The following is a 27,817-nucleotide window of genomic DNA, read 5'->3' on the forward strand; positions in this document are numbered from 1 at the left end:
TAGCATTTGTATCAGAATCGGGAAAAATATTGGAATCGTCCAATCACCTATACAGAGTGGCGCATAAGTCACTTCACGTTTTTAAAGTAAAGCGTTTTTTATGAGTATAGTTAATTAATGCATTTTATTACATAGTTTAAAAATTGAAATTTGAATTTATGAATGAAAAATAATGTCACGCAAATGGACCCCATTTTTAGCTTCGCAAACACGAACTCTTTATATATATATATATATATATATATATATATATATATATTTATATATATATATATATGTGTGTGTGTGTGTGTGTGTGTGTGTGTATAAATACAGCCATATTTTTGATATTCTTAATTTTTGGGCATCTTTCTATCTGAAATTCAATTATTCTTAATTTTTAATTATCTTTTTGGGCGGTCGGGTTTCGATTCTGCCTTGAGGTAGTTGCTTGTTTAGCCGCACTGATAAGCTGTGAAACAGCGAAACAGTAATGTATGTGGATGACTATATATATATATATATATATATATATATATATATATATATATATATATATATATATATATAGAGAGAGAGAGAGAGAGAGAGAGAGAGAGAGTTTCTAAGAGGTGATTATGTCAAAATCGGTAAATTGAACGATTTATAACGATTCGAAGGGCCCATATATTTGGGGGGGGGGTAACACCCTGTAATTTTCATCCACATCAGAATAACATTTTTTTGTCTGATTTTAACAGGTTCTTCAAAAAAAAAAAAAAACAAACAAACAAAAAACCACAATGCCCCTGAAGAAACTTGATAGAATCGATTTGTACACGACACATGGTTTTTGTCAAATTGAACTTCTTGCTGGTGACATTACTTGCATGACTTTAACCGATAAGGTTGACTTGTTCGTTCTCTCGACCCATCCACGTAAGTACATTTTTTTATTTTTATTTTCATTTTCATACCAAACAAAGCATGTTGCCACTTGGATGTAGGGAGCTACTAATTGGGACCATGTCTACATGGAGCTATGTGAAAAGCTGAGCAGCAAGATATTTGTTAGCTTTACATTTAAACTTAGTATCTGTTCTGATATCACACTTCACATTTTCTGTCTTCAATCAGTGGAAGAGAAATCCTTCTAAATTGAGGCAATTTTTATTTTTGTCCCGATCCACTAGTTTTATTCTAAATCTTAGATATTAACTTGATATGTCTTTTTTTTTTTACACCTTTAGATTTTTAATCAAACAGACACACATGCGCGAACTCACACACGCACACATACACATGCACAGACAACTACCCTTTATATTATAGACTAGCCTGGGTGCCTGGCGTTGCATGGGTGTTTGGATTGTGTGTGTGGATCAAAAAAAAAAAAATACTGGATAGGCAGGCTCGAACCTGTACCGCGAAGGAGGAAAAAAACGTGAAAAAAAAAACACATAAACAAAAAACGTGACGTCTTTACTTTTGCGTCCATCGCCAAACCGGAAGTAACGAATGTTTAAATTAATGCTAGTCAATCGAAAAGTAGCGATTAATTTCGAAGATATCAGCGAAAAAAGCGACCTATCCTTGTAGAAAAGTGCCTAGTTGAGGGTGAAGAAATTAATGTTTTAAGCCAATTTTTCGATATTTGTCGTCCGAAGGGTCGCGCTTTAAAACGATACCAATCTCGTGAAAATTCGTCGCCTATACATACATACGTACCTGATGATCTCAACGTCTTGTTAGACGAGTGCCACTCCCTCAGACACTTAAAGTCCATGAGCCCAAATGCCTGAGGGAGTATCTATACAAAGATGATGTTACAGAGTCTTAGCTTTGTACGACAGCTTAGTCTCTTTCTCTCGGTTCAAAATGTTGAGATCCAGCAACAAGCAAGAGCAAGACAGACAGCAACAAGTTAAACTGCAAACCAGCTTAATGCGGGTACTGGTCTCCCGCTTTATGTTTTTTTTTTAAATCAGAGATTTGCTTCTCCTAGAAAGGTTGCCTTCACCACGGCTTACGGGAGCCCTCTCCACCCTAAACACACACACACACACACACACACACACACACACACACACACACACACACAAACACACACACACACACACGGTGCTAGTTGGCCGCTGACCCCGAAAAAGGGTTTATTTGCCCTTTGGAAAGTCTTGTTTTTAATCCTTCAGGGAGACTAGCCACCCTCCTCACCAAACAAGTCTGTGGGTGAACCAGTTTAGTCGCCGGTGACCCGACCATGAGGCAGGTAGTACTGAGTTACATGGTACCAGTAGCATATGATATGACCTGACATACATACATACATACATACATACATACATACATACATACATACATACATAAATTTTTACAGTCAGGTTAGATTTATATGACAGAGGATAATCTCCTCCAATTGTGATGATAAGTTTTCGTCGATTTGTTATTAATCAGACATGGTAACCATTTCGTTTCAGGCACCTATTCCATAAGAAATGAAGTTTTAATAAAATCTATGCGGAAAAATATGAAAGTTATGGTGGACGAACTGTCGCGTGATGTGGAGCTAGACCTGAGGAAAAATTACGACTGTTGGGTATCGAAACCGTCGCCTTCCAATTTCCCATTCAATCAGATTGTGTGCTTCGAAAGGTAAACTTTAAAAAAAAAAAAAATTTTTTTTGTTATCTATCACGTGACGTCAATAATGGCGGAAAAACGTATTTAACTTGTTAAATCTTTTGGATGTTTGCATGTTTCCTGTCGGCGCCATTTTAGAACTCGTCATTGGTCTGAGGAGGAGAATTCCATTTTACTAAAAAGATTCGTTCATTTTATTTTTTTTTATATACGAGAATTCAGGACATTAAAACCAACACGACTTTGAGGAATTTCAAGAAAATAAAGATGTTGATTTTTTTTTTTAAATAAAGAATGAAAATATTACAAAAGAAAATGAATTTTTATGAAAGAAACTTGCGACTACGTCTTTTTACTTTATATATATATATATATATATATATATATATATATATATATATATCTCATATCAACTACTATCAATAAGAAAGTTTCTAATTTTCATAAACCCAAAGAAATTATAGCTAATAGATGTCCTGTGTACCTGCGTCTACCCTGGCTAGGTAACATCAGTGACTGTTTTGCTAAGCAAATTTCTTTGTCTGTGCAACGGTGTTATTTTGCATCGAACCCGCGTGTTGTTTTTCCAACTAGGCCTATGTGCCGTCTATTCGCAAAGATGTTCTCCCCCCCCCCCACCATAATAATTCTATTATTTATTTATTTAAATGTAGTTGCAGTGCGCACTATGTTGGGCGAACATCGCAAAGATTAGATTTTCGTTTGAAACAGCATGTGCCGTTAAAGATTCGTTATGCAAATTTTTCACCTTCGGATGTTCTGAGTAATATGTATGGTTCTGCGATTTGCGACCATCTTATAAATAACCATGCGTGTGCCACGATTTTCAGTGCTGACATGTTTACGATCCTTAGTAAGTCGCACTCTCCCTATCATTTGAACATTTTAGAGACTCTTTTTATTAATCTTTGAGACCTCTTTGCAAACAAAAAGAAAATCTTCTCGGACTTAATTTAGTCTCTATGTAATTTTTTACCCCGTTTATTTCTGTTTATTTTTTGTTTTTGTTTTTTGTTTTTTTTTCCTACCCCGCCATATTCATGGACTTTTTTTGTTTTAAATCGTATTTTCCTCGATTTAGCTTTGATAAGTGAGGAACGAAACCTGGTTAGCTAACCTTTATTTTCATTTTTGTTTTTTTAAATTCATTATGCTTTTTGGTCTGTATTTAGCCGTTATAACCCCCCCCTCCCAGAAAATTTTCAAACATATATATATATAAGTTTAGTGCTTAAAGTTAAATTCTGAAAATCAAAACATAGACACATATATTCGAGTTAAGAATTTATTGTTTGACAAAAGGGATATATAGAAGGGGTTATGTTAATTTCCTTAATCCATGGATTTTCAATAATAGCTCATATCAGGAATGAAAATGCGATTAGTAAAATGTTCAGCTGTGAATAGACATCAGTATGGAGAAACCATGCATTCTTATTATATGGGATTACTGCCTTCTCCCCTGGACCAATATTCTGTCTACCTGGCAATAATACCCCGGAAGATATCGTACTCCTTCCGATAATGGACTGCCCAGACTCTATGAAACTCCTTTTCCTATAATTATTGTTCACCACCCAAAAACATTTTCAATATTTGTGCTGAAAAGCAAAATACGTGTCTTTTGTCAAACAATAAATTCTTAACTCGAATATATGTGTCTATATTTTGATTTTCAGAATTTAACTTTAACCACTAAGCTTATATATTGCTCTATTCTTAAATATTGAGCTTCTCCTTTTTGGCTAGGATCACCCTGAAATTATTACCTCAAGTAATATCTATCAGTCAGGATATTTCACCTGATTTTTAATCTGTGAAAAGGAGTTATCTCGCTTATATATATATATATATATATATATATATATATATATATATATATATATATATAGTGCAAAACCTTGTTAAAATTCATAAACTTGGATTTTTTCTTTTTTATAACTCTTGTTTATTTCATCCTGGATCTCTTCATTACAACCGTTTCGTTAATGGGATGACAATTCTATGATTTTATGTTTTTATAAAAATCTCATTTCTCACCAACTCGTCAGATGTGATTTCCATTAGATGTTACCAACAAAAAGATAATTTTGTACATGATAAACCTGGTGCGTTCGTTTGGGGAAAAGGGATTACATCCCCACGTTGTTACAGGTCGGCCATTTTGGGTACTGTGCAAACCAAATTTCTTGTTTTAAACCTTATTTTCGTATTTTTTATTTTTTGTTTTAGTCTTAATTTCCAATTTTTTCTCCAATTTTTTTTCTCTCCTATTTTTTTCATAAGTTTTATATATAGATAGACAGAAAAGCTTTGAGGAGGAATTTATTAGTCAAGGAAAAAGCAAATTCCAAAACCAAATATAAATATAATTATTTATATCTTAATCCCAACCAAATGAAAAAGCTACCAGCTTTGAAGTATTCACACACACACACACACACACACACACACACACACACACACACACACACATCGATGTATTTTCTTTCGTTCCGACGAACACTGAAGATTTATGTTAAAATAATTCAGCCAAAAAGGGTTGACTAATCATAACGAAAACATTGGCACGCCTCTGGAATATGTAATGCATAGTTTTTAAATATTCGAATTAGGCTGTCAACATTCGCGGTCAAGCATTATTGGCTTTGGAAATCTTTTTACCCGAATACGATGTTCAGCATGTTAAAAATATATCTTTTGTTGTAAAGATGTAATGGATAAACATCTGAAGAAGTTGGTGACGACAGGATATTTTTATGGAAACTTAAATCGTAAAATTGCTTACACATTAACGAAACAGCTGTAATGGAAAAGATCCAGGAAATAAACGATGGTTATAAAAAAGAAAACGTGAGTCTTTGAATTTTTAACAAAATTTTACACTATATATATATATATATATATATATATATATATATATATATATATATATATATATATATATATATATATAGTGTAAAATTTTGTTAAAAATTCAAAGACTCACGTTTTCTTTTTTATAACCATCGTTTATTTCCTGGATCTTTTCCATTACAGCTGTTTCGTTAATGTGTAAGCAATTTTACGATTTAAAACCCGAAAGGATGAAACACTAGTGTCTGTAGGTAATTAATAATTACTATAGTATATATATATATATATATATATATATATATATATATATATATATATATATATATATATATATATATATATATATATATACTACTTTTTATCAAAAATAAATGTTACGGTTTAAAAGAAAAAGTGGCTGCGACTAATTTTTGATAACGTTAATAACAATTCGTAAAATGATCACACGCACACACACACACACACACACACACACACACACACACACACACACACACACACACACACACACACACACACACACAAAATGAAAACATCAAGAAAACAAAAGAAAGGCACGTCTGTTTTTTTTTCCAATACTTTTTTTATTGAAAATTAAGGAATCTCGGCGCTACTTCGTTATAATACCGAGATTACAATGGCAAAGTAATGAACAGATCCCAAAATTACGAACACCGACAAGATGGAAAATTAATTCGTAATATAAATAGTTTTCGGAGATAATTAGTGAAAATGAAACCGAAGAATTCCAATCGTAATAAGGGAGGTAAATATTTTCTGATAACTGAAAATCTTAATCCAATTTAGCAAAACTTAATTTTCGCTAATTCATCATCATCATCATCATCATCATCATCATCATCATCATCATCACCACCACCACCACCACCACCACCACCACCACCACCACCGTTGTCGACAGTTTATTATTATTATTATTATTATTATTGTTGTCGTTGTTGTTGTTGTTGTATAGAGTTCTCTCACAAAGGTCATCATCAGTGGTTGCTCAGTGTCAACAAGCTGTGGTGTTCCCTGGGGTCTGAGTGTTAATTAGTCGGTCCTTCCATCCTCCTTGACCCTTCATGACTATTTGGTGTGGTGCCAGTTTCTACCAACACTATTTTTGGGGGGTTGTTGCTGTTGTTATTATTTTTAGTAGTAGTAGTAGTAGTAGTAGTAGTAGTAGTAGTAACATGGTCTTGTTTTTATTTGTGTTCCTTTTTCTTTGACTCCTCAGGCAAGCTGATTCCAAAAACGTGGTCAGATCAATCAGAAATATATTCCGTGGTTTTACACCAATTTTCGACTCCAAAGATCGAACCGTTATAACCAATTTACTCGGAACATGGTATCAAGTAAGTTTTGTTTTTAATTATATCAGACATCGATTTCGTTGTGTGCGGCTGGTGTGTTCTACAAATAATTTTGACGTGGAAGCATTAAATTTTGTAGAAATCATGCCTTAACTCCTATACACACTGCCCCTAAAACGTGTCATATTCTCTCTACTACCCCATCCCTCCCTCTCTCTCCCCCTCGCTCTGTCTCTTTCTCTCTCTCTCTCTCTCTCTCTCTCTCTCTCTCTCTCTCTCTCTCTCTCTCTCTCTCTCTTATCTCTTGCTAGATTCAGCCACGCTGATGAACCGTAAAAGACGAAAAACGTTTCGGTCGATAATTAAATTTGAAAAAAAAAATTATGAAGAGGAAATTATTCCCAACTAGCATTAAAGTAAAATGCTAAAGTATATATTAAAAAATCATGATCAAAAACTAATAAGCATTAGATGGATGGATTCTTACACAGAAAACAGCAATTTTTTATTTTGATGTAATTATTTAAAAATACCAACAGGTTACTATACTTCCAGGCTGGACAAAGTATTTTTATGCATAAATTTTAAGCAAAGCATGTTAATTATTGCAACTGATATATTTCAAAAATAACAAATGAAAATTGGCTAGTCAGAATCAAATTTTACTTGTCAGATAAAATGCTATTTATGTCTAACTTTTAAAACCCAGGTAACATAAGAAAAGAAACTGGAAGAAACAAACAGAATTGTTTCTTTTTCTTTTTTCTTTTCTTTTTTTTTTTTTTTTTTTTTTTTACTATTTTGTAAGAGTTATTTCCTTTAGCTGACTTTCCTTTTAAGGTAATTATTTAAGAATACTGACAAATTACCACATTCCCAGGATTGTATTTAATATTTTTTTTAATAAATTTAATTTAGTTTATTGCAACACATACCAGATAAAAATTGGCCAATCAGAATCAAAATTTCATTTGTCAGATTAAATGCTATTTAGGTCTAACTTTTAAAATCTGGTTAACATAATTTTATATACGCTAGATAAAGAAACGTAAAATCTTGAAGAAACAAGTATAATTGTTTTCTTTTCCTTTTTTTTTTTCAAACATTTTTGCAAGAGTTATTTTCCTTAGCATAACATAATTTTATATATAAAATATATAAAAGAAACTCAATCGTTTTCTTTCTTTTTCTTGGAGGATTTTAATCGTGCTGAGGTGTTAAATATGACCGTAAACGCAGCTTGCAATTGGATAAAAGTCGGCCTGCCGTTAAGATGCTTCAAGATCGTCCTTTGCGAAAAAGATGATCGAAATAATCCCATCGACAACGAAGACTGCATCGAAGAATTTTTAAAATTGAAGGAAAAATGGACAGCTTCGAAAATTCTTAAGGTAGGAACGCTGTCTACATTCTTTGGTGCTTGTTTATGATTAGACTTACAGCGGTATTTTTTTTTAAATATGTTCTTTTAAACAAAACAATATTACTTCACTGCCATTTCGAAAAGTTTTCCTTTATATTTGAAAAACTCAATCATATTCTGCAAAACCAAAAACAAAAGCCACAATTTTCCTCTACAAAACAATCGAATCAAACACGAATAAACATTTGAAGATATAAAGAACTTGAAGCATAAAACTTTTTTTTCCAAAATTATGGAATCGGCATTAAATAATCATAAAAGGGTTGATATGCCATAAAACAAAACAACCAAACCAAACACCATAAATAAATATTTCAAGATATATATGCAAAAAAAAAAAAAATGTTAAGCATAAAAACATTTTTCCAAAATTAGTGAAGTCGGTTTTTCTCCTGAATTCTCCAAACCGGTTGCACTGAAAAATACAAAAACGTATTCCTTTGGCCGGGGAAGGCGAAATGGGATCTTCAATGACTCGCATACAAGCCTCCATCAGATTTCGCACACCTTTACACGCACCAACACGAACAAGGTAATAATTAATAAGCTGACGCAGACTTAGAAACCGTATAAAAGTTAAAAATCAAGACGTGAAAAGAAGTCTGATTCTAACATTTAAAAACCACTTTATTGGTTTTGTTCGTTAATAAGAATATAGAAGAGAAACGAGTTAGTAGCTGAAAGTTTTCTTGTGTAGAAACGTAGATTGAATAATATACAGGCTTGTTGAAGGAGAGAATAGTTCAGTGTACACGTGTAGTTATTGGTAGTAGAAGCGTGCGTCCATGTAGGGACGGGAACAAAAGATTAGAATGTCCTGAGACATAGAATAGAGAGGCCGGTTTAACGAGAAGGAAAGATAAAAGAGTTAAGTGTATATGTGTTGAAGTTGGTAGTAGGAACGTACGTCGATGTATGGATGAGAGAAGTCCTGTAGCATAAGAAAGAAAGTTCCTGTGTGTACCGCATGTGGAAGTAAGTTCGTGTTTGAAGATAGTCATATTGGCTTGTTTGTGCTCATGCTATCCCATGCCCCAAAGGGCCCAGATGATGTCTGCTGCTAGAAAGAGCAGTAAAGAAAGACAGGGAATGTGTTGCCAGTTTCACGTTCTATATTGCGGTCACATGCTGGCAGAGCTGGCCTCCGATTAGATAATTCTGGGCTTGACCTTTACTCCTGACCTGAAACGGAACACGTACAGTCAGTTGCCAAGGTCGCTAGAAAAATGGTAGGATTCTTCTACCGCTCCAGAAGATATCTCACTGCTGATGCAATTCTCTATCTATATAAAAGCCAAGTACGTCCAATGATGGAGTACTGCTGCCACATCTGGACAGGAGCTGCTAAAAACAGCCTATCCTGCTTTGACAGAGTACAAAATAGGCTTCGTGGCTTAGTGGAGGATGCCCTCTCCCACAGAAGAGACGTTGCGAGCCTGTCTTTGTTTTATCGTTACTTCCATGGCAAATGCTCGTCTGAGCTCCAATCTATGCCCCCCCCCCTCGCCAATATTTCACGATAAACATCCGTCTAGCTGAAACCACTGTCAAAATTTTTCCCACTCTTTATCTTTGCCAAAACCAAAACGTAGATTCCATGAACAAAGCTTCTTTTTTAGAAGCACACGCATGTGGAACGTTTGTCTGTTTCCCACCTGACTACAACCTGGATGTCTTCAAGTCCAACATAAACAAATTCCTGATGAACCGCCCCCTTAAGTAAGACACTTTATCAAACCTCCAATACTAACTATTACTACGATACTATCCCATTGATTACTGTACACACAATAACCCTTATTCCCAAGTGGCTTCCGGGTCTAGATAAGTGGTGACTACCTTGTAAAAAAAAAAAGATAAGCCAGGAAGAAAACGGATTTCAAAATCTCGAGCTGCAAGAATAAGCTCCTGCTTGTACGTGTCGCAATTTCGACCGCTACAAAATAAACAGCTAGAAACAGATTTGTTCAGCAGGCCGCATCTTGAACAGGACCCAACAATATATGCTCTATAACTTCCCTCTGTGCATTTTGCTGAGCGTGACAAGTCTCAAGAAATTTTCGATGAATCAAATACAGGCCTTTTTCATTTCGAACACACATTTTTACGCACTAGCAAGCGTCAGGCTAACAGAGACAAATTGATACTCAAAGCTACACACGCATCAACAAGAACAAGGTAAACCAACACATATACACAATATCACGCTGCCAAATACTCACATAAATATATTACTTACACACGCATATTATTCACATTATGAACATATTGACCTACACATTTCTAAACTTTGTAACTATTGCTCACTTAACTTTATTTTTTATCAAAAAACAAATTTGCATATATGAATACTTTCTGGGTGAAAATAACTTTTATATTTTTCTAAAATTTTAACTATAAAAAATATTTTGTTATAAAATTTCGTTTTTCTCAATTTTTCATTTATAAAACTCTGTTCATGTTTTAATCAGCACTTGCTAACTGGTGACCCTTCTTTTCTCCTCAAGGTTTGTTCATTTCTATCAAGCATGCCTGTATACAGGGTGACCAAAAAAAAAAAAAAAGAAAAAAAAAAGGGCCCCAATTCTAATTAATTAGGCCCCGTTTCTTACTGTTTTTTTTTTCCGAATGAAAAGAAACTTTGGTCATAACTAGTTTATTATATTCAAAACATCACATCAAAACACTAGGGTCTTTTGGCATTTTTTTCTCCGTTCTACAGCATATGTTCTAGATGGCCTCCATTTAGCTTTTGTTTTGTTTTTTTGGGTCACCCTATATATGTATCTTCTATTTTTTTTTTTTTTTTTTTTTTTTGCCTTCAATAAAACAATCGTTTATGTCCCATTCATATTAAATATTGATCTCTCAATGTTTCATTTATTACCATTTTTATATGCAAACATCACCTGTATTTTTCCTCCAATTTCTTCCTTCGTGATTCCGCAACTTTTATAACCCAATTATTATTAAATGCTTGTGTGGTTATTGGCTATAACTAAAGACGCTATCACCGTCCAAAATGGTCCTATCGAAGACTAGGGATAACACGACAGTCTCTCATATCATTTACTAGATAAATATTTTTGCAATATTTTGGGTTAATGGGGTATGATCCCACTCAGTCGGAAGATTCTATTTATAAACGATGCTGCTAAGAACTGGCGAATCAAATTAATTCACGTTCTGCTACCAACCAATCAGGAACCAGAATTGCTTCATGAATATTAAACCTTTTCTGGAGCAATTTCACATGTTCTTTCCCGGGTTTCGACACGGAAAGAATATTTTGTTCTGTGGAACTGTCTATTACAAACAAGTCACCTCCCAGGACTTGTGTGTATCAGCGAACCATCTGAAACTGTTGTGAAAATAAAAATGGCTTACACTTCTAGAGGTTATGCGCCCAGCGTGCGTCTTTATTTCGATGGATCCGAATCAAAATTCGAATTGTGGCAAGTTAAATTTCTGGGATATCTACGAATCGAAAAGCTACACAAAGTACTACAAACACAACCTGAAAACAGAAACGACCCCGACTTCCTTGAAAAGAACGCAACTGTCTTTGAGGAATTAATACAGTGTTTAGATGACCGAAGTCTATCACTGGTAATGAGAGAAGCCCTGGACGACGGCTGCAAAGCATTAAACATATTGAGAGAGCATTATTTATCGAAAGGAAAACCCAAAATTATTTCTTTATACACTGAACTGACCTAATCACAAGAGTTTCCAATGTAGATACAGGACTCAAAATGGCGACTACATTAAAAATGTAGAGAGCTCTGTTAGCGAACATACATTTTTATTTTCGTGTACATTTGATGCTTCAACAAACAATAATAATTTTTTTTAATCATTTATTTCCACAGTTCAGCACAAGATATGACGTCTACATTTCGTACAGCCAACCAGATGAGAAGAAGGTCGAAGTCCTAGCGTCTAATTTGTTGAAAGCAAATAAGGAACTGTCGATTTTCTATAAGCCCAAAACGAAGATAACAAAGGCCTGGCCCGACGAAGCCATGCTGAAGATACACGGCTGTAAAATGTAAGTTCATATTTCTGATTAAAAAACGAACAAAGTTTATATAAAACGACATCTTGATCATCATTCTAAGGTAATTTATAAAGATCGCGGCCATAGACGAATGCGAAGAAAAAAAGAAGCATTTAAGCATTGAAATTAGTTTTATATTGTTTTCGTTATCTATAAATATAAAAGCGAAAATGTATGTATGTATGCATGTATGTATGTATGTATGTATGTATGTGTGTTCGCTTTTTCTGTGTGTCTACAAAAGGCTTCTTTCAGAGAAGCGCCAAGCGGTCGGTCGGTTCACAACTTTTTAAAAAACTTTTTATATCACATACAAATCGTAATATCTCACAGTTAACAACGAAGCTCGCCTGTCTATTTAATTTGCTCGATTTCGGGAAGATAAATATTCAACATGTGTCGCTCGCCGCATGTGGGTTAGTCTTTTTCCTATAACATCTTGGGGGCGAGGAAAACAGCGTTCAGCAGTAAATGAAATCCCGCAGTCAAACTTGACCTCATTAACTCATTAAAACGAGCACCTGCTAAATCCAAGTAATTAAATAAATTCAAACGTGTTTCCGTAAGCATGTCGCGGTGGGGCAATGGTTAACGCCGCACTTTTATTTTTTTTTTCACAACTTTGTCTCAACGGTTCGGGTTCAATCCTCATACTTACTTTGTTTTACCCCCCCCCAACACCCGGGCAACGCCGGGTACCCCTCGCTAATGTATTTATAATGGGGAATCATTCTTAATGAAAATGAAAATCCATTAAGTATTGTGCAGCTAAAATTGAGAAAAGCCCGCTTGAAAAATGTCAATGTTATGTAAAGCTAATATGAAAAACAATATGGCCACTAAATTTTACCCTGATGCCGTCTTTATCTAACAACAAAACTCATATTTTAACTCGAAACGATTTCACATTTAATAATTTGCTAGTGGTAACTTCCTTTAATCTTGATACTCACTATAAAGATATCTGCGCGTGGAATATTTTGTGGCAGGAGTTGCGCAATCTCTAACCAAATATCTCCTCCCCCCCCTCTCTCTCTCTCTCTCTCTCTCTCTCTCTCTCTCTCTCTCTCTCTCTCTCTCTCTCTCGTTGTTAAATATCAGTGGCAAATGGAGGTTCACGACGAATGGAATGGATAAGCAGAGAGCACGTACAGCGCCTAGAATTCCCAAATGGTTACCCATTTTAGTACTGACTAGGTTCAACGTTGCTTAACTTCAGTGACCTGACGAGAACCGGTGTGTCAACGTAATTATGCCGTGTGTAATAATTTATATCATCTAATGATAATATGAATTATAATGCCTAACAAAAAAACAACATAAAATATTTTTAGAGCATAAACAGATTTTTGTTGCATTCTTCTTTGGCCGCGATCTTTATAAATTACCCATTCTAAATATTTCAAAGCCGGATCCCGCTCCCCCTCCCGCTAGTATATAGTTAAATTGGCGAACAAAAAGATGAATAAAAACATGAATGGATACGATGCCTCCGTTCAGTCTCGAAAGACAAAGGATACCTCCTGTAGGAGCAGCTGCGCATGTAACTGTGAAGCAAAGATTGCGCAATCTATAACCACACCTCTCATAAATCGGCACTGCTTGAGTCCAGTGGCGAGGAGAAATCCAAGGCGACCGGAAACAATGCCGAGATAAGCGGAGAGCACATACAGCACCTGGAAGTCCCAAATGGTCACCCATCTGGTACTGGCCAGGCTCAACGTTGCTTAACTTCGATGATCCAACGTGATTATACTGTACACTTAACTGACTACGAGTTAGTAAATTAGGGAATTTGAGAATGAGATGAGAAAACGTGAATTAACAAAAATATATTTATATATCAACAATTTTGCAGAAATGTAAAATATATTTGGAAAAACTAAAATTTGTTAGGAAGTTTTAAAGTTCATGAATAAGAAATAGAAAAAATTAATTTCAAACGTCCTGTTGTGTGTGTGTGTGTGTGTGTGTGTGTGAGTGAGTGTGTGTGTGTGTTTGTGTGTATGTTTGTGTGTGTGTGTTTGTGTATGTGTTTGTGTGCGTGCGCGTGCGTGTGTGTGCGTTCGAAAGTTTAACTTCTGGGTCGCATGTGTTCATCGGAGATCGATCATCAGTCTTAAAGGGATTTCAGCGTCCCTCATTCCAGTCTTTTGGGATGAGCGTTTTGAGAGTCGAGGCATGCGTCGTCGCGGGTGTCCGAGAAGAATTTCAAAATTTCTGTTCATCAAGACACTTTTTCAGAGGCCTGTAGAATCTCATGCTTGATTACTATATCCACGTATAGGTGTTACTTTTTAGGATTTGGAAATATTTTCATTGGTTGAAATTTTTTTTATTTAACACCTTTATGTTAAATGTTGGTACCTTTAGGAAGTGGCGAAGAGAGCATATCGAAAAGAGGGTAAACAATAAGGACCATTTGCGTTTTAGCATTCGTCTGTTTATACGGCACAATCACGTTGACACACCGGTTCTCGTCAGATCACTAAAGTTAAGCAATGTTGAGCCTGCCTAGAACCAGATGTGTGACCATTTGAGAAAGCAAGACGCTGTATGTGCTGGTGCGGTCTGTTCTTCTCTCGAGGGTAGATGGGATTCTCTTAAGCCGTAGTAGGTACCCCGGCTAGTGATGACATCACGATAAAAAAATACCCTAGATAGACCTGGCTGAGCATCAAGTATTCAGCTACCGACAAGATTTGAATTACGCAACAAAACTCATGCACTGAGTTCAATCTCGGCTATGGCCGCGCTGGATGGATGAATTCGTCCGAATCGTATCTCGATGTATAAAATACGACGATGAAAGCAGTCAAAAGGAAAGAAAGGAGGAAGAGTAAACAAGAAGAGACAAAGAGAGAAAAGCTGTTGCTTATTGTGCTCGTTCGTTTCGTCTCGCACATCAATTTCTAATATACCGCAAGTCTATTTATTTATTTATTTATTTTATTTTTTTTTTTTTTTTTACACAGTGATCACCACTTATCAAGGCCCGGAAGCCACTCAGGGATAAGGGTTATTGCAAGTACATTTATTTATTTATTTATTTTTTTTTTTTTTGGTTTCAGATTCATCCCAATTATAACGAGTTATTTTCTGAAAGACAAGGATTGTTTGGACGAGTTTTTCACTGCCATCTGCTACACGAATAAGATCAAAGATCTCAAGCTGATGCCTTTAGTCATGGAAACGATCCAAAAATTACCGCCTACAATAAGAAATTATCCGGGCACGGATTGCAAGTACGTTATATTTCTCTTCATTCTTAGTTCCTAGTCTTAACACTAGTGAACGGACGATTCTGGTACAGTTACAGATTCTGTTCTAAATTCCCGATTCCGATACGATTACAGATTCTTTAAAAATGTCTATATAAATGCATATAGTTTTGCAAAAAATAAAACACACACTCGTGTAACCGTTCTAATTTCCTCGATTCCGATACAATTGTTGATTCTGATTCTTTAAAAATATCTACATTTTTATTTGTAGAGTTATTATTTATTTATTTATTTATTTATTATTATTATTATTATTATTATTATTATTATTATTATTATTATTATTATTATTATTATTCACATACTAGGAGTTTTCACATAGGCTATCATCAAAGAATTATCCTTGAGGACAATTTGTAGTGCTCCCTGGAGTCTGAGTGACTACAAGTCTCCCCATATTTCAAATGCTTTCCACCTCTTTTGATACGATTTACAAATTAATTTACGTTATCGCACTATTGATTTCTCGTTGGTATCGGCTATTGTTCCTCACTGGAATTTGAGTGGCAATAAGCCTTCTTCCTCTTCTTTTGATTATTATTATCATTATTATTATTATTATTATTATTATTATTATTATTATTATTATTATTAATAATAATAATAATGATAATAATAATAATAATAATCATCTGCATTAATTAAAATATCATATTTAAGCGTATATTTTACGACCGGGCAATATATATATAAGCAGGCCACCCGGCATTGCCTGGTCGTAAAATATACGCTTAAATATGGTATTTTAATTAATGAAGATTAATAATGATAATAATAATAATAATAATAATAATAATAATAATAATAATAATATATATATATATATAAATAAATATATATATATACATATATATATATATTTATATATATATATATATATATATATATATATATATATATATATATATATATATATATATATATATATAGTGAACCCCTGACATACGAGATTAATTAGTTACCGGATGAAGCTCGTATCTCGAATTAAAATGGCACCATTAAAGAGATGTAGTGAAACCCGACATACTCGACCACCTAGCGGCTAGCGGTTGCATCTGGAAATTTGTAACTTCGATTTTCGCTCGTATGTAGGGGGAGGATTTTTGCTCTGAGGCCATCTCGTATCTCGAATTTCTTGTAACTCAGGTAGCTCGTATGTTGGGGGTCCGCTATATATATATATATAGTCTTAGAAGTTTTTGAACCTATAAGACTATAGAAAAATAATAATAAATTAAAAAAAAAAAATTGGAAAATCAGATCATTTAATCTTCTGCAATCACTAAATTAACTCGCTTTCTCGAATTCACAATAGTTCCAATGATATTCTAGAGGTCATCAGTTGTTTACCATGAAACATTGATCCGCGGATGTGTGTGTATGTGTGTGTGTGCGCGCGCGCTCACGCGTGTATGCGTGTGTGTGTGTGTGTGTGTGTGTGTGTGTGTGTGTGTGTGTGTGATACGAAATAAAAAGGGGGCAATGGTGTATAAAACGAGACCCTAAATTTCAAAGATGGCGGAAGGTCTGCCAATTGAAGTATGGAAGCGCAAAATTGATACAATACTTCCGCTATTCTTCAAAACTGATTACTTATATATTTGGACAAAATATAAAGATTCTTTTGTTTATTATTTCTAACATAGGTACGTTTTTTTTTAAATGTAATATATTTAAATATACTTTATTTACATGTACGTTAATAAACCTAACCTAGGCAGTCTATTACGATTATCGCCGATTAAAAAAAAAAATCTTTATAGTTAACTATGATTTAGGTTTACTTTTCCATCCCACCATTAAAAATAAAGATATATAAAAATACGTAAACATTCTATATCAATGGATTTTGTGTTTTTTAATCGCATGTCTTTTTCAAATAACCATGCTTACATTTTTTCAAATTGTTTAGATATTTCTATGCGATTAAAAAACATAAAATCAATTAATGAAGAAAGTTTACGTATTTTTATATATTTTTATTATGAGGGTATGAAAAAAATAAACGTAAAATATAGTTAACTATAAAAAAATTTTTTTTTTAATCGGCGACGATCGTAATAGACTACGCAGGTTTAAATAAAGTATATGTAAATAAAGTATATTAAAATAAAGTAAATTTAAATAAAGTATATTTAAATAAAGTATATGTAAATAAAGTATATTTAAATAAAGTATCTTTAAATAAAGTATATTTAAATAAAGTATATTTAAATAAAGTATATGTAAATAAAGTGTATGTAAATAAAGTATATTTAAATAAAGTATATATAAATAAAGTATATGTAAATAAAGTGTATGTAAATAAATTATATTTAAATAAAGTATATTTAAATAAAGTATATGTAAAAAAAGTGTATGTAAATAAATCATATGTAAATAAAGTATATGTAAATAAAGTATATGTAAATAAAGTATATTTAAATAAAGTATATGTAAATAAAGTATATTTAAATGTAGTACATTTAAAAAAAAAACATAAATAAAAATATATTAACAAAAAAATCTTAATATTTTGTCCAAATATATAAGTAAGCAGTTTTGAAGATTGTATTATCATTCATCGGTCTACAGTTCTCATCTTGAGTGTGATTTTCACAACGTTTCGGTCGATATAACCTCCGACCTTCTTCAGGTGTATCTTGTCGAACTCGGGAGTGTTTCTGTCGAACTCGGGAATTTGGACGGAATTTCGAGCGTAGCCCTTTATTTACTTCACGGGGGTAGCGTGCTCTTGTTCCGTCAGCCATGACTGGATAGAGGTCCTATCAGTAGAAACACTCCCGAGTTTGACAAGGTACACGTGAAGACGGTCGGAGGTTACATCGACCGAAACGTTGTGAAAATCACACTCAAGATGAGGACAGTAGTTCGATGAATAATAAAACAAATAACCAATCCTCATCTCAAAAATCCAAAAACGTCAGCGGAAGTATTGTATCAATTTTGTGCTTCTATACCTCAATTGACAGACCTCTCGCCATCTTTGAAACTTGGAGTCTCGTTTTACACACCATTACCAAAAAAAAAAACGTATGAAGTAAAACATTATATAACCTTTTATTTATTTATTTTTCAGGTTGACCAAGTATGAGAATTTGGCAGATAAATTATCGCCCGTGTGCGAAGAAATGGCGACATATTTAGACACATGCAGTCAAAACAGAGCGAAACAAATCGCTCTGCGACAAAAGCCATGTGATATCTACATTTCTTATTCAGATGCAGGGTGGAAGGAATTGGAAACTGCCTATAAGATACTCAAGGCGAACAATCCAGATTTAAACATCTTTTATGACAAACTCGGACTTGAAAACGGTAAGAAAAGACGTTTGTTTTCTTTGTTAACACATCATCAAATTAATCCACGGGCCTGACCCATAGATAGAGCCACCAATTTAAAAAAAAAAAAAAAAAAGAAGGTACTTGTACAGTTTAATGAAGACATTAAAAAATGAAAATATCGAAAAAAAAAATTTATACGTATCCGTTTTGGAATGAAGTTCTCTGAAAAAAAATTTCACTTAATTTGATCACGTAGTTTTTTTTTTTTTTTTTATTACAATGAAAAAAATTATGATACCGATCAAAAGGTAGCCATGTTTCCACTTTTTAGGAAGAAAAGCTATGATTTCACATGGAGGGGGGGGGGGGCGCATTAGACCGAGTTATCTCTTCGTGGCGTGTTCTACAACCCAAACGTGGCTACCTTGAGGACGCTGTCATAAAAACGTGTTTTTCTGTTGTAAAAAAAAAAAAAGTACTATTCGATCAAATTAAGTGAAATTTTTTTTCGAAAAACTTCAGTCCAAAACGGATACGTACAATATAACTTTATTTTTCGATATTTTTTATTTTTTTAATGTCCTAATTAAACTGTACAAGTACCAAAAATGATATGATTTTTATAAAGTACTAACCTTCAAGTAGCACGTGTCAAAATTTTAGCCTAAAAGGATTATTAGTTTACAAATTACATTTTTTTTTAAGTTGGCGATCTTGCGTATTCATAGGTGCGTGCAAAATGAATAGCCAATGTTTAAAATGTATTAATATTTTAACCTCTCCCCTTAACTTAAAAGTTCACTAACAATCAGGAAATAACCAATTTTAATGAAATTTTAAGTATTTATCAAATAACGGTCACGGAATATAATGAACACATTATTTTTATTTGAATATTAGTGGAAATGTATTATTTTGTTTAAACAAAGAACACCTTTACTAAAGTTATGATTTTCAGTAGTAAAAAAAAAAAGAAAGAAAAATTAATTTTTTCAGGAACATTACGAAAAAAGCCCCTAAAGTCCATATTAATTAATTCGATATAACTTCGAAGAAAAATTAATTTCTCGATATTATCATTAAATTGAGCATTGATTATTTAATGTTTTCATAGACAAAAATTATAATAGCAAAAATATTTCTACTTGTCTTTTAGATTACAGGTTTCGTATAATTTTTATATGTAAGATTTTAATATTTCCCTTGCTTGAATGAATGTCAAACTTTCGGCGTAACATAATTTTTATAAAATCTTGAAAAACAGTTTGTTTTCTTTATTTAGAAAGCAGGACATAGAAAAATTAAATTAAAAAAATGGTAAAAATTATACAAACGTTTACGATGGGATGTACGGCTAAGGGGAAAACAGCATTCCCGACCTTACTTTAACTACCTGATGTTATTTCCAGAAAGTCTTGACTTTCTGACATTTTGGCCTTCTGTAGAATCCATATTGTGACGATTTTTTGTTTGTTGTGATTGCGCGAAGCCAGAATCTCTCGCTTTTGGGGGCTAATTAAGCTAAATTTTTTTCTTCCTTGATTCAATATCTTAGGAGTTTACTAATTATCTTTGAAATAGACTCATAAAACTAATAGTTATCTTTTAAAAGATTTTTACAATTAATTTCTTTTACTTCCAAATTTAGCTGAATTTGTCAGCTTCCGAATGTGGCCGTGAAAGCATTTTTCAGTAGAACTTTTCTTTTCACGTGTACAAATATTTTTTCCTTTTGGAATTTTTTAGTCCTTAATCTTTCAAATACAATCAAAAAGTAGTCGGAAACCTACAAAAAAAAAAAAACGATGATAAACGTTCCGTCTGCCTGCTTCCCTCCGGACTACAACTTGGATGTCTTCAAATCTAATGTTAACAAATTCCTAATGAACCGCCCCCTTAAGTAAACACTCCATCAAATCTCCACACTAACGTAATGTACTTGCAATAACCCTTATCCCTGAGTGGCTTCCGGGCCTTGATAAGTGGTGATCACTGTGTAAAAAAAAAACAAAAAAAAACAGCTTTCAAAACTATGCCTCCCCCCCCCTATTTTCTTCCGCCATTTTTGCCCGTATCTAGTATTTAATTATTAAAGAGATTTCCGGGGAATTCCCGCATATTCCTCGAGACATTTCATTTTTGCATTATCTCCCCTGTTTTCTAGACGGTGATTGACGATTCGGCGTCCCCGACAAAACATCTTCCAACAGATATTATGTATTATAATATTATAATATGGAATTTATTATTTATTATTAATATCTTTTTTCAGCACCTGCAACCTCGGTTCTAAAAATTGATACATCCCGATTATGAATTGGTGAACACTAACCACACTCTTAAAATAGAACTTCGCCGTGAGTTCTTATAATATAATCTATATATTAATACGATAGCGTGTGTGTTCTTTTGTGTGTCACGCTTACATCCGGGTCGTTTAATTGTTATGTACTTCCATCCCTTGTCATAAATAATTTTACCAAGAATTCTTCATAAGTTTTGGTTTCTATTTCGATTATGGCTGAAGGAACTCAAATTATATACACACACACACACACACACACACACACACACACACATATATATATATATATATATATATATATATATATATATATATATATTTTTTTTTTTTTTTTTTTTTTTTTTCATAAGTTTTTATTTCAGTTTCGATTCAAGCTAATGCACCCAAATCATATGGATATATATTTTTTTATTTTTGAAATCGTAACTTTATGACATATAAAAATTGATAGAACATTAACTTTATAATAATGTATACGAAATCTGCGATAATTAAAATATCATATTTAAGCGTACTTTACGACCAGGCTTTACCGGGTGTTTGTGCTAGCTTAGATAAATACTTTTTCAGTTTAACAAAAAAAAAAGCTACAATAATATCAGAGCGTCTCCATTTAAACTGAACATCTACAGAATGCCAACATCAATATATTACATATGAATGAGCCCCCTGTGGAATTTCCACAGGTCCCGCTAGTATGTAATATTATAATATTTTTTTATTATCTATATATTGATAGGATAGCGCGTGTGTTATTTATTTTGTGTGTCACGATTACATCCGAATGACTGTCCATTTATTGTAATAAATAATTTTACCAAGAATTCTTCATAAGTTTTAGTTTCGGTTTCGATTATAGCTGATGGCACTCAAGTCAGTTATTTTTATTATAAATAATTTTACCAAGTTTTATCAAGAATTCTTCAGAAGTTTTGGTTTCGGTTTCGTTTTCCATTATAGCTGAAGGAACTTAAGTTATATATATGAAAGAGAGAGAGAGAGAGAGAGAGAGAGAGAGAGAGAGAGAGAGAGAGAGAGAGAGAGAGAGAGAGAGAGAGAAAGAGATCTTTCTTATTTATATTTATGCCTCGGAAGTAGAGTGAAAAGCACATCTTATTTTTCTTTTATTAATATTTTTTCCTTGTACACATTTTTGTGAATTATTCCATGGATTTCTGCCTTTGGATTATTATGGACCATCTTCTTCCAATTACGGGATTTCCTTGGATTTTACTTGTATAAATGGAAATTCTTTTAACTTTCTTGAAGTTTTACATTTGGATTTTACCGTTACTGGATTTTTTATCTTCCACCAGACTATCCATTCGTGTGTAATCACCTTTTTCTTTACCATATTCCCTCTGCTTCACTTGTTTTGTATTAAAGTAAGATCTTTGACTTGCTTGTTGTTTCACCAAATACTTCTGCATGCAAAATCAGATCCCGCATTTTGCTAATTCCTACGCTCTGATGAGAAGGAAAGTATTTCTTTGAAACTCCGCGGATTAAGAACTATCCATTCATCTAGTGTTTCCTTTTCAGATTAAATATGTTTTTTAACTTATTTCACATTTTAACATATTTTATTAACTGTTTTCTCATATATATATATATATATATATATATATATATATATATATATATATATATATATATATATATATATATAATTTTTACTATGAGAATTATGAAATACCTACAGATACTAGTGTTTCATTCATTCGATAGATTTGAACCCGGCAACATAAACCATCTCTGACTCCATCAGAAAGGACCTAATTCATTGGCCCATCGTTAATCGTGAGAAATACTGTTGAAATTAAAACATTTATAGTTTAAATGTTTTTGAACGATATTTTTTCTGTAATATGATTATTTACGTTTAAGAATGGTTCACATAAAAAAAAGAACGCTAACTTAATTACAAGAAATAAATATTACACGATGTCGAAATGCCATAATAATATTTAAGTTTTAAATATTATTATTGTGATTATGGTTTTATAAAACATTGTTACATTAAATAAAGTAGTTGAAAAAACTAATTTCATAATCGTATAATTTTCATTTCTTGTAACTGTTAACTTATTTTTTATCTGAAACATTCTTAAAAGTAAATAAACATTTTTTTGCAGAGACTTATCATTCCTACTTATAGCAATACAGATACTAATACTACAAATTCTACTACTAATTCGTTTAATTATGTAATAAATTCCTTCAGTTAAAATGTCTGTTGAAAGAGTTTTCGTCGGGGACACTAAATTATCTATCACTGTCTAGAAAACGGGAAGTAATGCAAAAATAAAATGTCTCAAGATATATGCCAGAATGTCAATATGTTTTTTTTAAATAAATAGAACCCTTTCTTTATTTTCTTTTCAACAAAATCTGTAAGAATTTTAAGCAAAATATTTTAATATTTTTGCGTTTTTAATTTTAAATTTTTTTTTTTTTTTTTTTTTTAAAGAAAAGTAAGATTTTTTTAAATTTTTATTCATTTATAAAAAATATTTTTGTTCTTTTGTGTCCGGGAGGAAACTATTACAGGACAGAATTTTTCTTAAGAAATATTTTCAGTCAACTGGAGGGTAGCTATTGATGACAAAGGTGAGAAGGGCTAGTAGAGGAAATAGAAGGAAGCTTCCTTACTGGGTGGCTTTCTGTGATGTGGTTTATAATGAAGACAAATGGATTTTTTCCAACTTTTTGTTTCCATATAAATTTCATTAGGGAACTATCGAGAAACTCTCGGCTGGTTTCACATTCTTTTTTGTTGCGTTGTTTGGCCTTCTTACACATCCTCTCTTCGTGATTTGTAGTAGCCTTCTTATACATCCTCTCCTCGTGATTTGTAGTAGCCTTCTTATACATCCTCTCCTCGTGATTTGTAGTAGCCTAGTAGTCTAGATAGTGACAGCTAATTTGGTGTTCCCGCATTAGTATCTGTATTGTTATAAGAAGTTTGGCATAAGAATATTTTTCTGTAATATGATTATTTACGTTTAAGAATGGTTCACATAAAAAAGAACGTTAACTTAATTACAAGAAATAAATATTACACGATGTCGGAATGCCATAATATATTTAAGTATTAAGTGTTATTATTGTGATTATGGTTTTATAAAACATTGTTACATTAAATAAAGTAGTTGAAAAAAATAATTTCATAATCGTGTAATTTTTATTTCTTGTAACTGTTAACTTTTTTTATTAATACATTCTTAAAAGTAAATAAACATTTTTTTACAGAAAAGTATTGTTCTTACGCCAAACTACTACAACTACTACTACTACTACTAATAATAATAATAATAATAATAATAATAATAATAATAATAACAATAATAATACTTCGTCTAAGAATGTGATAAATTTTTTCAGTTAAAATATCTGTTGGAAGATGTTTCATCGGGGACATCAAATCATCTATCACTGTCTAGAAAACAGGGGAAGTAATGCAACAATGAAATGTCTCGAGAAATATGGCAGAATGCCGATTTCCGGTTTTGAAATTCGTCGGGAGTAAACGTTGTTACTTAAGTAAATATTTCGACGAAAATGTACGTTAACACATAATTTTGCACCGCCCCCACCCCCACCTCCTGCCTCTAAGTGTCGGGAATTGGTGGAGAAAGAGAAAAGGAATTATCACAAAAGACAGGTGAAAATAAAATTGCATTAGGTAAAAAAAGACATTTAAAAAAAAGCTTTGAATAAACAGATAAAACTGTTTTTAGAACACGTGAAGATGCAAAAATATTTCATTAGAAGAAGAAAGAAAAACACGATCTAATTTCTTTCTTTCTTTTCTATTTTTTTTAAGTTGAAACATTTCAGACCACAGTAGGTTCATCTTCAAAGAGAGAAAACGTTTGATTGACTGTTTTTTTTGTTTTTGTTTTTTTGCAAGTAAAATCCTTGCGTTGTAATGTCCGAAATGTGCTGCTTTTGTTGTTGCTGTTGTTGTTAAACGCACGAGGAGTCAGCGATCTGCAGAACTTCTTGGAATGGTACAAGTGCATTGCAGCCGGAGAAGATTACTTTGTGGGGGACTAGAGTTTCATGTGTGCACTATCAATAAAAGCGTCCATACGAAAAATATTTGGAAAATTATTTAAGGCACCTATTGCCCCCCACCCCATCTAAGTGTTGTGAATTGGAGAAGAAAGAGAAAAAGAAGTGTGACAAAAAAACAAATGGAAATATATTTATCAGTTAAAAAAGACATAGGAAATAAGTTTATCGGCAAAACAATGAAGAGGAAGTTGTTCACCAAGGTACACAAACGAGAGCTGAGGTAGGATTGGTCAAGGTGCGGCGAGGATTAGGGCAAAGACGGTTCGTACATTTAAGAGTTAGTTTTGGGAGTGTTGATGGGTTTTCGACAGTTTTACAATGGTAAACCGCTCCGGTTTACAGAATTTATTGTTTGCGATGTTTTACGGCAGGCTTAGTTAACGACGAGTTGCCAGTTGGACACGGTCGAAGGCAGATCCTCGCTTGGACTGGGAGATCAAGATGAGTTGACATCAACTGACGAACTCAACAGAAAAACTAAGATACGGACGTTAGGGCTTAGAGGGTAGTTACCCAAATTGGGCTCCACAGAGCCATAAGGCTCTGTAAGGGAGGCTGCATGGCTCCGAAAGACATTTTAAAGAGGACCAAATGCTTTATATGGAAAAATTAAATGGCTGCAGAAATTTAATTATTGATTTTTCTTTACTAGAAACCTATAAGATACATGTGGTTGCTCTCTTTGGCTTAAGTCTGAAGTCAAGGAACCCCAAAATCATTAGTTAGTGTTAAAATTTGAAATAAATGTTTTTCATAATTTATTTTAGAAATTATCTTGTTAGTGCTCCATGAAAAACATTTGCCTTGCTAAGGTGCTCCATGGTGTTCTAAAGTTTGGGAAACCCTGACTTAGAGGATAGTTTCCCACGATTGTGTCACACATGCACCCAGATCCCATCTTACATCCAAAAAATGTGGTTGCTTTTGAGTCGTTTTATTTCTTATGCACTTGTGAACCCGTACGTACCACCTCAACAGCTACTAATGTGAGAAACGACAACACGACCAGAAAAGAAGATGAAAGGAAATATTACGTCATTTGTGCCGTCAGTAACTATGTGATACTATCAGCAATCCTACCCCTTCCCACACACACACAACTAACACAGAGTGTAACTAATACAGGGTGACCCCCCCCCAGGGTGACCCCCCCCCAAAAAAAAAAGCTAAATGGAGGCCATCTAGAACATATGCTATAGAACGGAGAAAAAAAAGGTCAAAGACCCTAGTGTTTTGATGTGATGTTTTGAATATAATAAACTAGTTATGACCAAAGTTTCATTTCATTCGGACAAAACACTAAGAAACGGGGCCTAATTAGCATTGGGACCCGTTTTTTGGGTCACCCTGTATTTCCAGAAATTGTTTTGTTTTATTATACTTTTGTACTTTCGACTCAGCAGTCGCCAATGAATTACAGACAACGACGAGAGCAAAACAAGAAGATTAAATAAAAGAAACCCACATCACAGAGTTGGCGATCGTTGTAAAGTGGGAGTGGGGGGGGGCATGTGGTCTTACTATCCGAACTCAGCCACGACAAAAAAAAAACAAACTAAGATACGGGCATTAGCACTTAGAGGGTAGTTTCCCACGATTGTGTCACACACACACACTAATGTTTACAGAAAGTGCCAAAGTCTTTGTTTTTATTTGCTTCTTTTGTTTGTTTTTTTTTATACTTGTGAACCAGTGCAATTCTTAGCAGACCCCAATGCAACGACAAGGGCAGTGTGGCACAATAAAGTAGCACCTTTATTTGGGGAACTGATGGCATCTGCATAAATAGTTTGTGAGCCAGTGCAAGCCAGTGGCGATCGTTGTCAAAGGGGAGGGGAGCCACGTGGTCTTACAGCTGTTTGTTAAATCTTATTTTTCATCAAATTTCATCTTTTATTGTCTCATTTCAGGCCATAACTGGACGTGTTCCGTTTACAAAGTGCTTGAAGAAATCCGATGCTGCATCCTTCTGGTCACTCGTGAGTATTTTAAGTCGACCAAGTGTAAAGAAGTATTTAACATTGCTGTGGCGCAACGACTATTCGAAGATCGCGTAAGTCTAAAACAGAATTTTATTCCTAAACGTTCTTTTCGCCTGAACATAGCAATCTATAAATATAAAAGCGAAAATGTATGTATGTTTGTATGTGTGTTCGCTTTTTTTGTATGTCTACAAAAGGCTTGTTACAGAGAAGCGGTCGCTCGCTTCACAACTTTTTAAAACTTTTTATATCACATATAAATCGTAATATCTCACAGTTAACAATGAAGCTCGCCTATCTATTTAATTTGCTCGATTTCAAGAAGATAAATATTCAACATTTGTCGCTCGCCACATGTGAGTTAGTCTTTTTCCTATAACATCTTGGGAAAATAAAAATCCCGCAGTCAAACTTGACCTCATTAACTCATTAAAACGGGCACCTGCCAAATCCAAGTAATTAAATAATTTCAAACGTGTTTCCGTTAGCATCTCGCGGTGGGGCAATCGTTAACGTCGCACAATTTTTTTTTTCACACTTTAATTTACAACTTTGCCTCAACGGTTCGGGTTCGATCCTCATACTTACTTTTTTTAACCCCACCCCC

At 33.4% G+C, this 27,817-nt stretch overlaps 2 protein-coding genes and 1 pseudogene across 2 annotated transcripts in view; 2 read left to right on the forward strand and 1 right to left on the reverse strand.

The window, feature by feature from the left end:
- The first annotated feature begins 761 nt into the window (after nt 1–761).
- Nucleotides 762–15,553, forward strand: LOC145260261 (uncharacterized). The gene is made up of 6 exons (XM_080118088.1): nt 762–897; nt 2,436–2,610; nt 6,716–6,833; nt 7,988–8,182; nt 12,087–12,265; nt 15,346–15,553. The coding sequence occupies exons 1-6, from the start codon at nt 762–764 to the stop codon at nt 15,551–15,553; spliced, it is 1,011 nt and encodes a 336-aa protein (XP_079974214.1).
- Nucleotides 13,420–13,537, reverse strand: LOC145260718 (5S ribosomal RNA; annotated as a pseudogene).
- A 2,998-nt stretch (nt 15,554–18,551) lies between the features above and the next one.
- Nucleotides 18,552–27,817, forward strand: part of LOC145260229 (uncharacterized) — a 21,920-nt gene continuing 12,654 nt past the window's right edge. Inside the window, exons 1-2 of the mRNA XM_080118055.1 lie at nt 18,552–18,876; nt 27,139–27,281. Of these exons, the coding sequence (XP_079974181.1) occupies nt 18,690–18,876; nt 27,139–27,281 (330 nt within the window). The 5' untranslated portion in view covers nt 18,552–18,689. The remainder of the gene's footprint in view (nt 18,877–27,138; nt 27,282–27,817) is intronic.

Source organism: Euprymna scolopes, chromosome 36 (assembly GCF_053919585.1).
Source record: "Euprymna scolopes isolate OS-2025 chromosome 36, ASM5391958v1, whole genome shotgun sequence".
In the NCBI taxonomy this organism is placed as follows: domain Eukaryota; kingdom Metazoa; phylum Mollusca; class Cephalopoda; order Sepiida; family Sepiolidae; genus Euprymna; species Euprymna scolopes.

Excerpts from the sequence above, each read along its gene's own strand:
- LOC145260261 (XM_080118088.1), top strand. The coding sequence starts at position 762 with ATGCCCCTGAAGAAACTTGATAGAATCGATTTGTACACGACACATGGT. Across the intron at positions 2,611-6,715 it reads CAGATTGTGTGCTTCGAAAG|GCAAGCTGATTCCAAAAACG; the intron begins GTAAACTTTAAA and ends TTGACTCCTCAG. Across the intron at positions 12,266-15,345 it reads AAGATACACGGCTGTAAAAT|ATTCATCCCAATTATAACGA; the intron begins GTAAGTTCATAT and ends TTTTGGTTTCAG.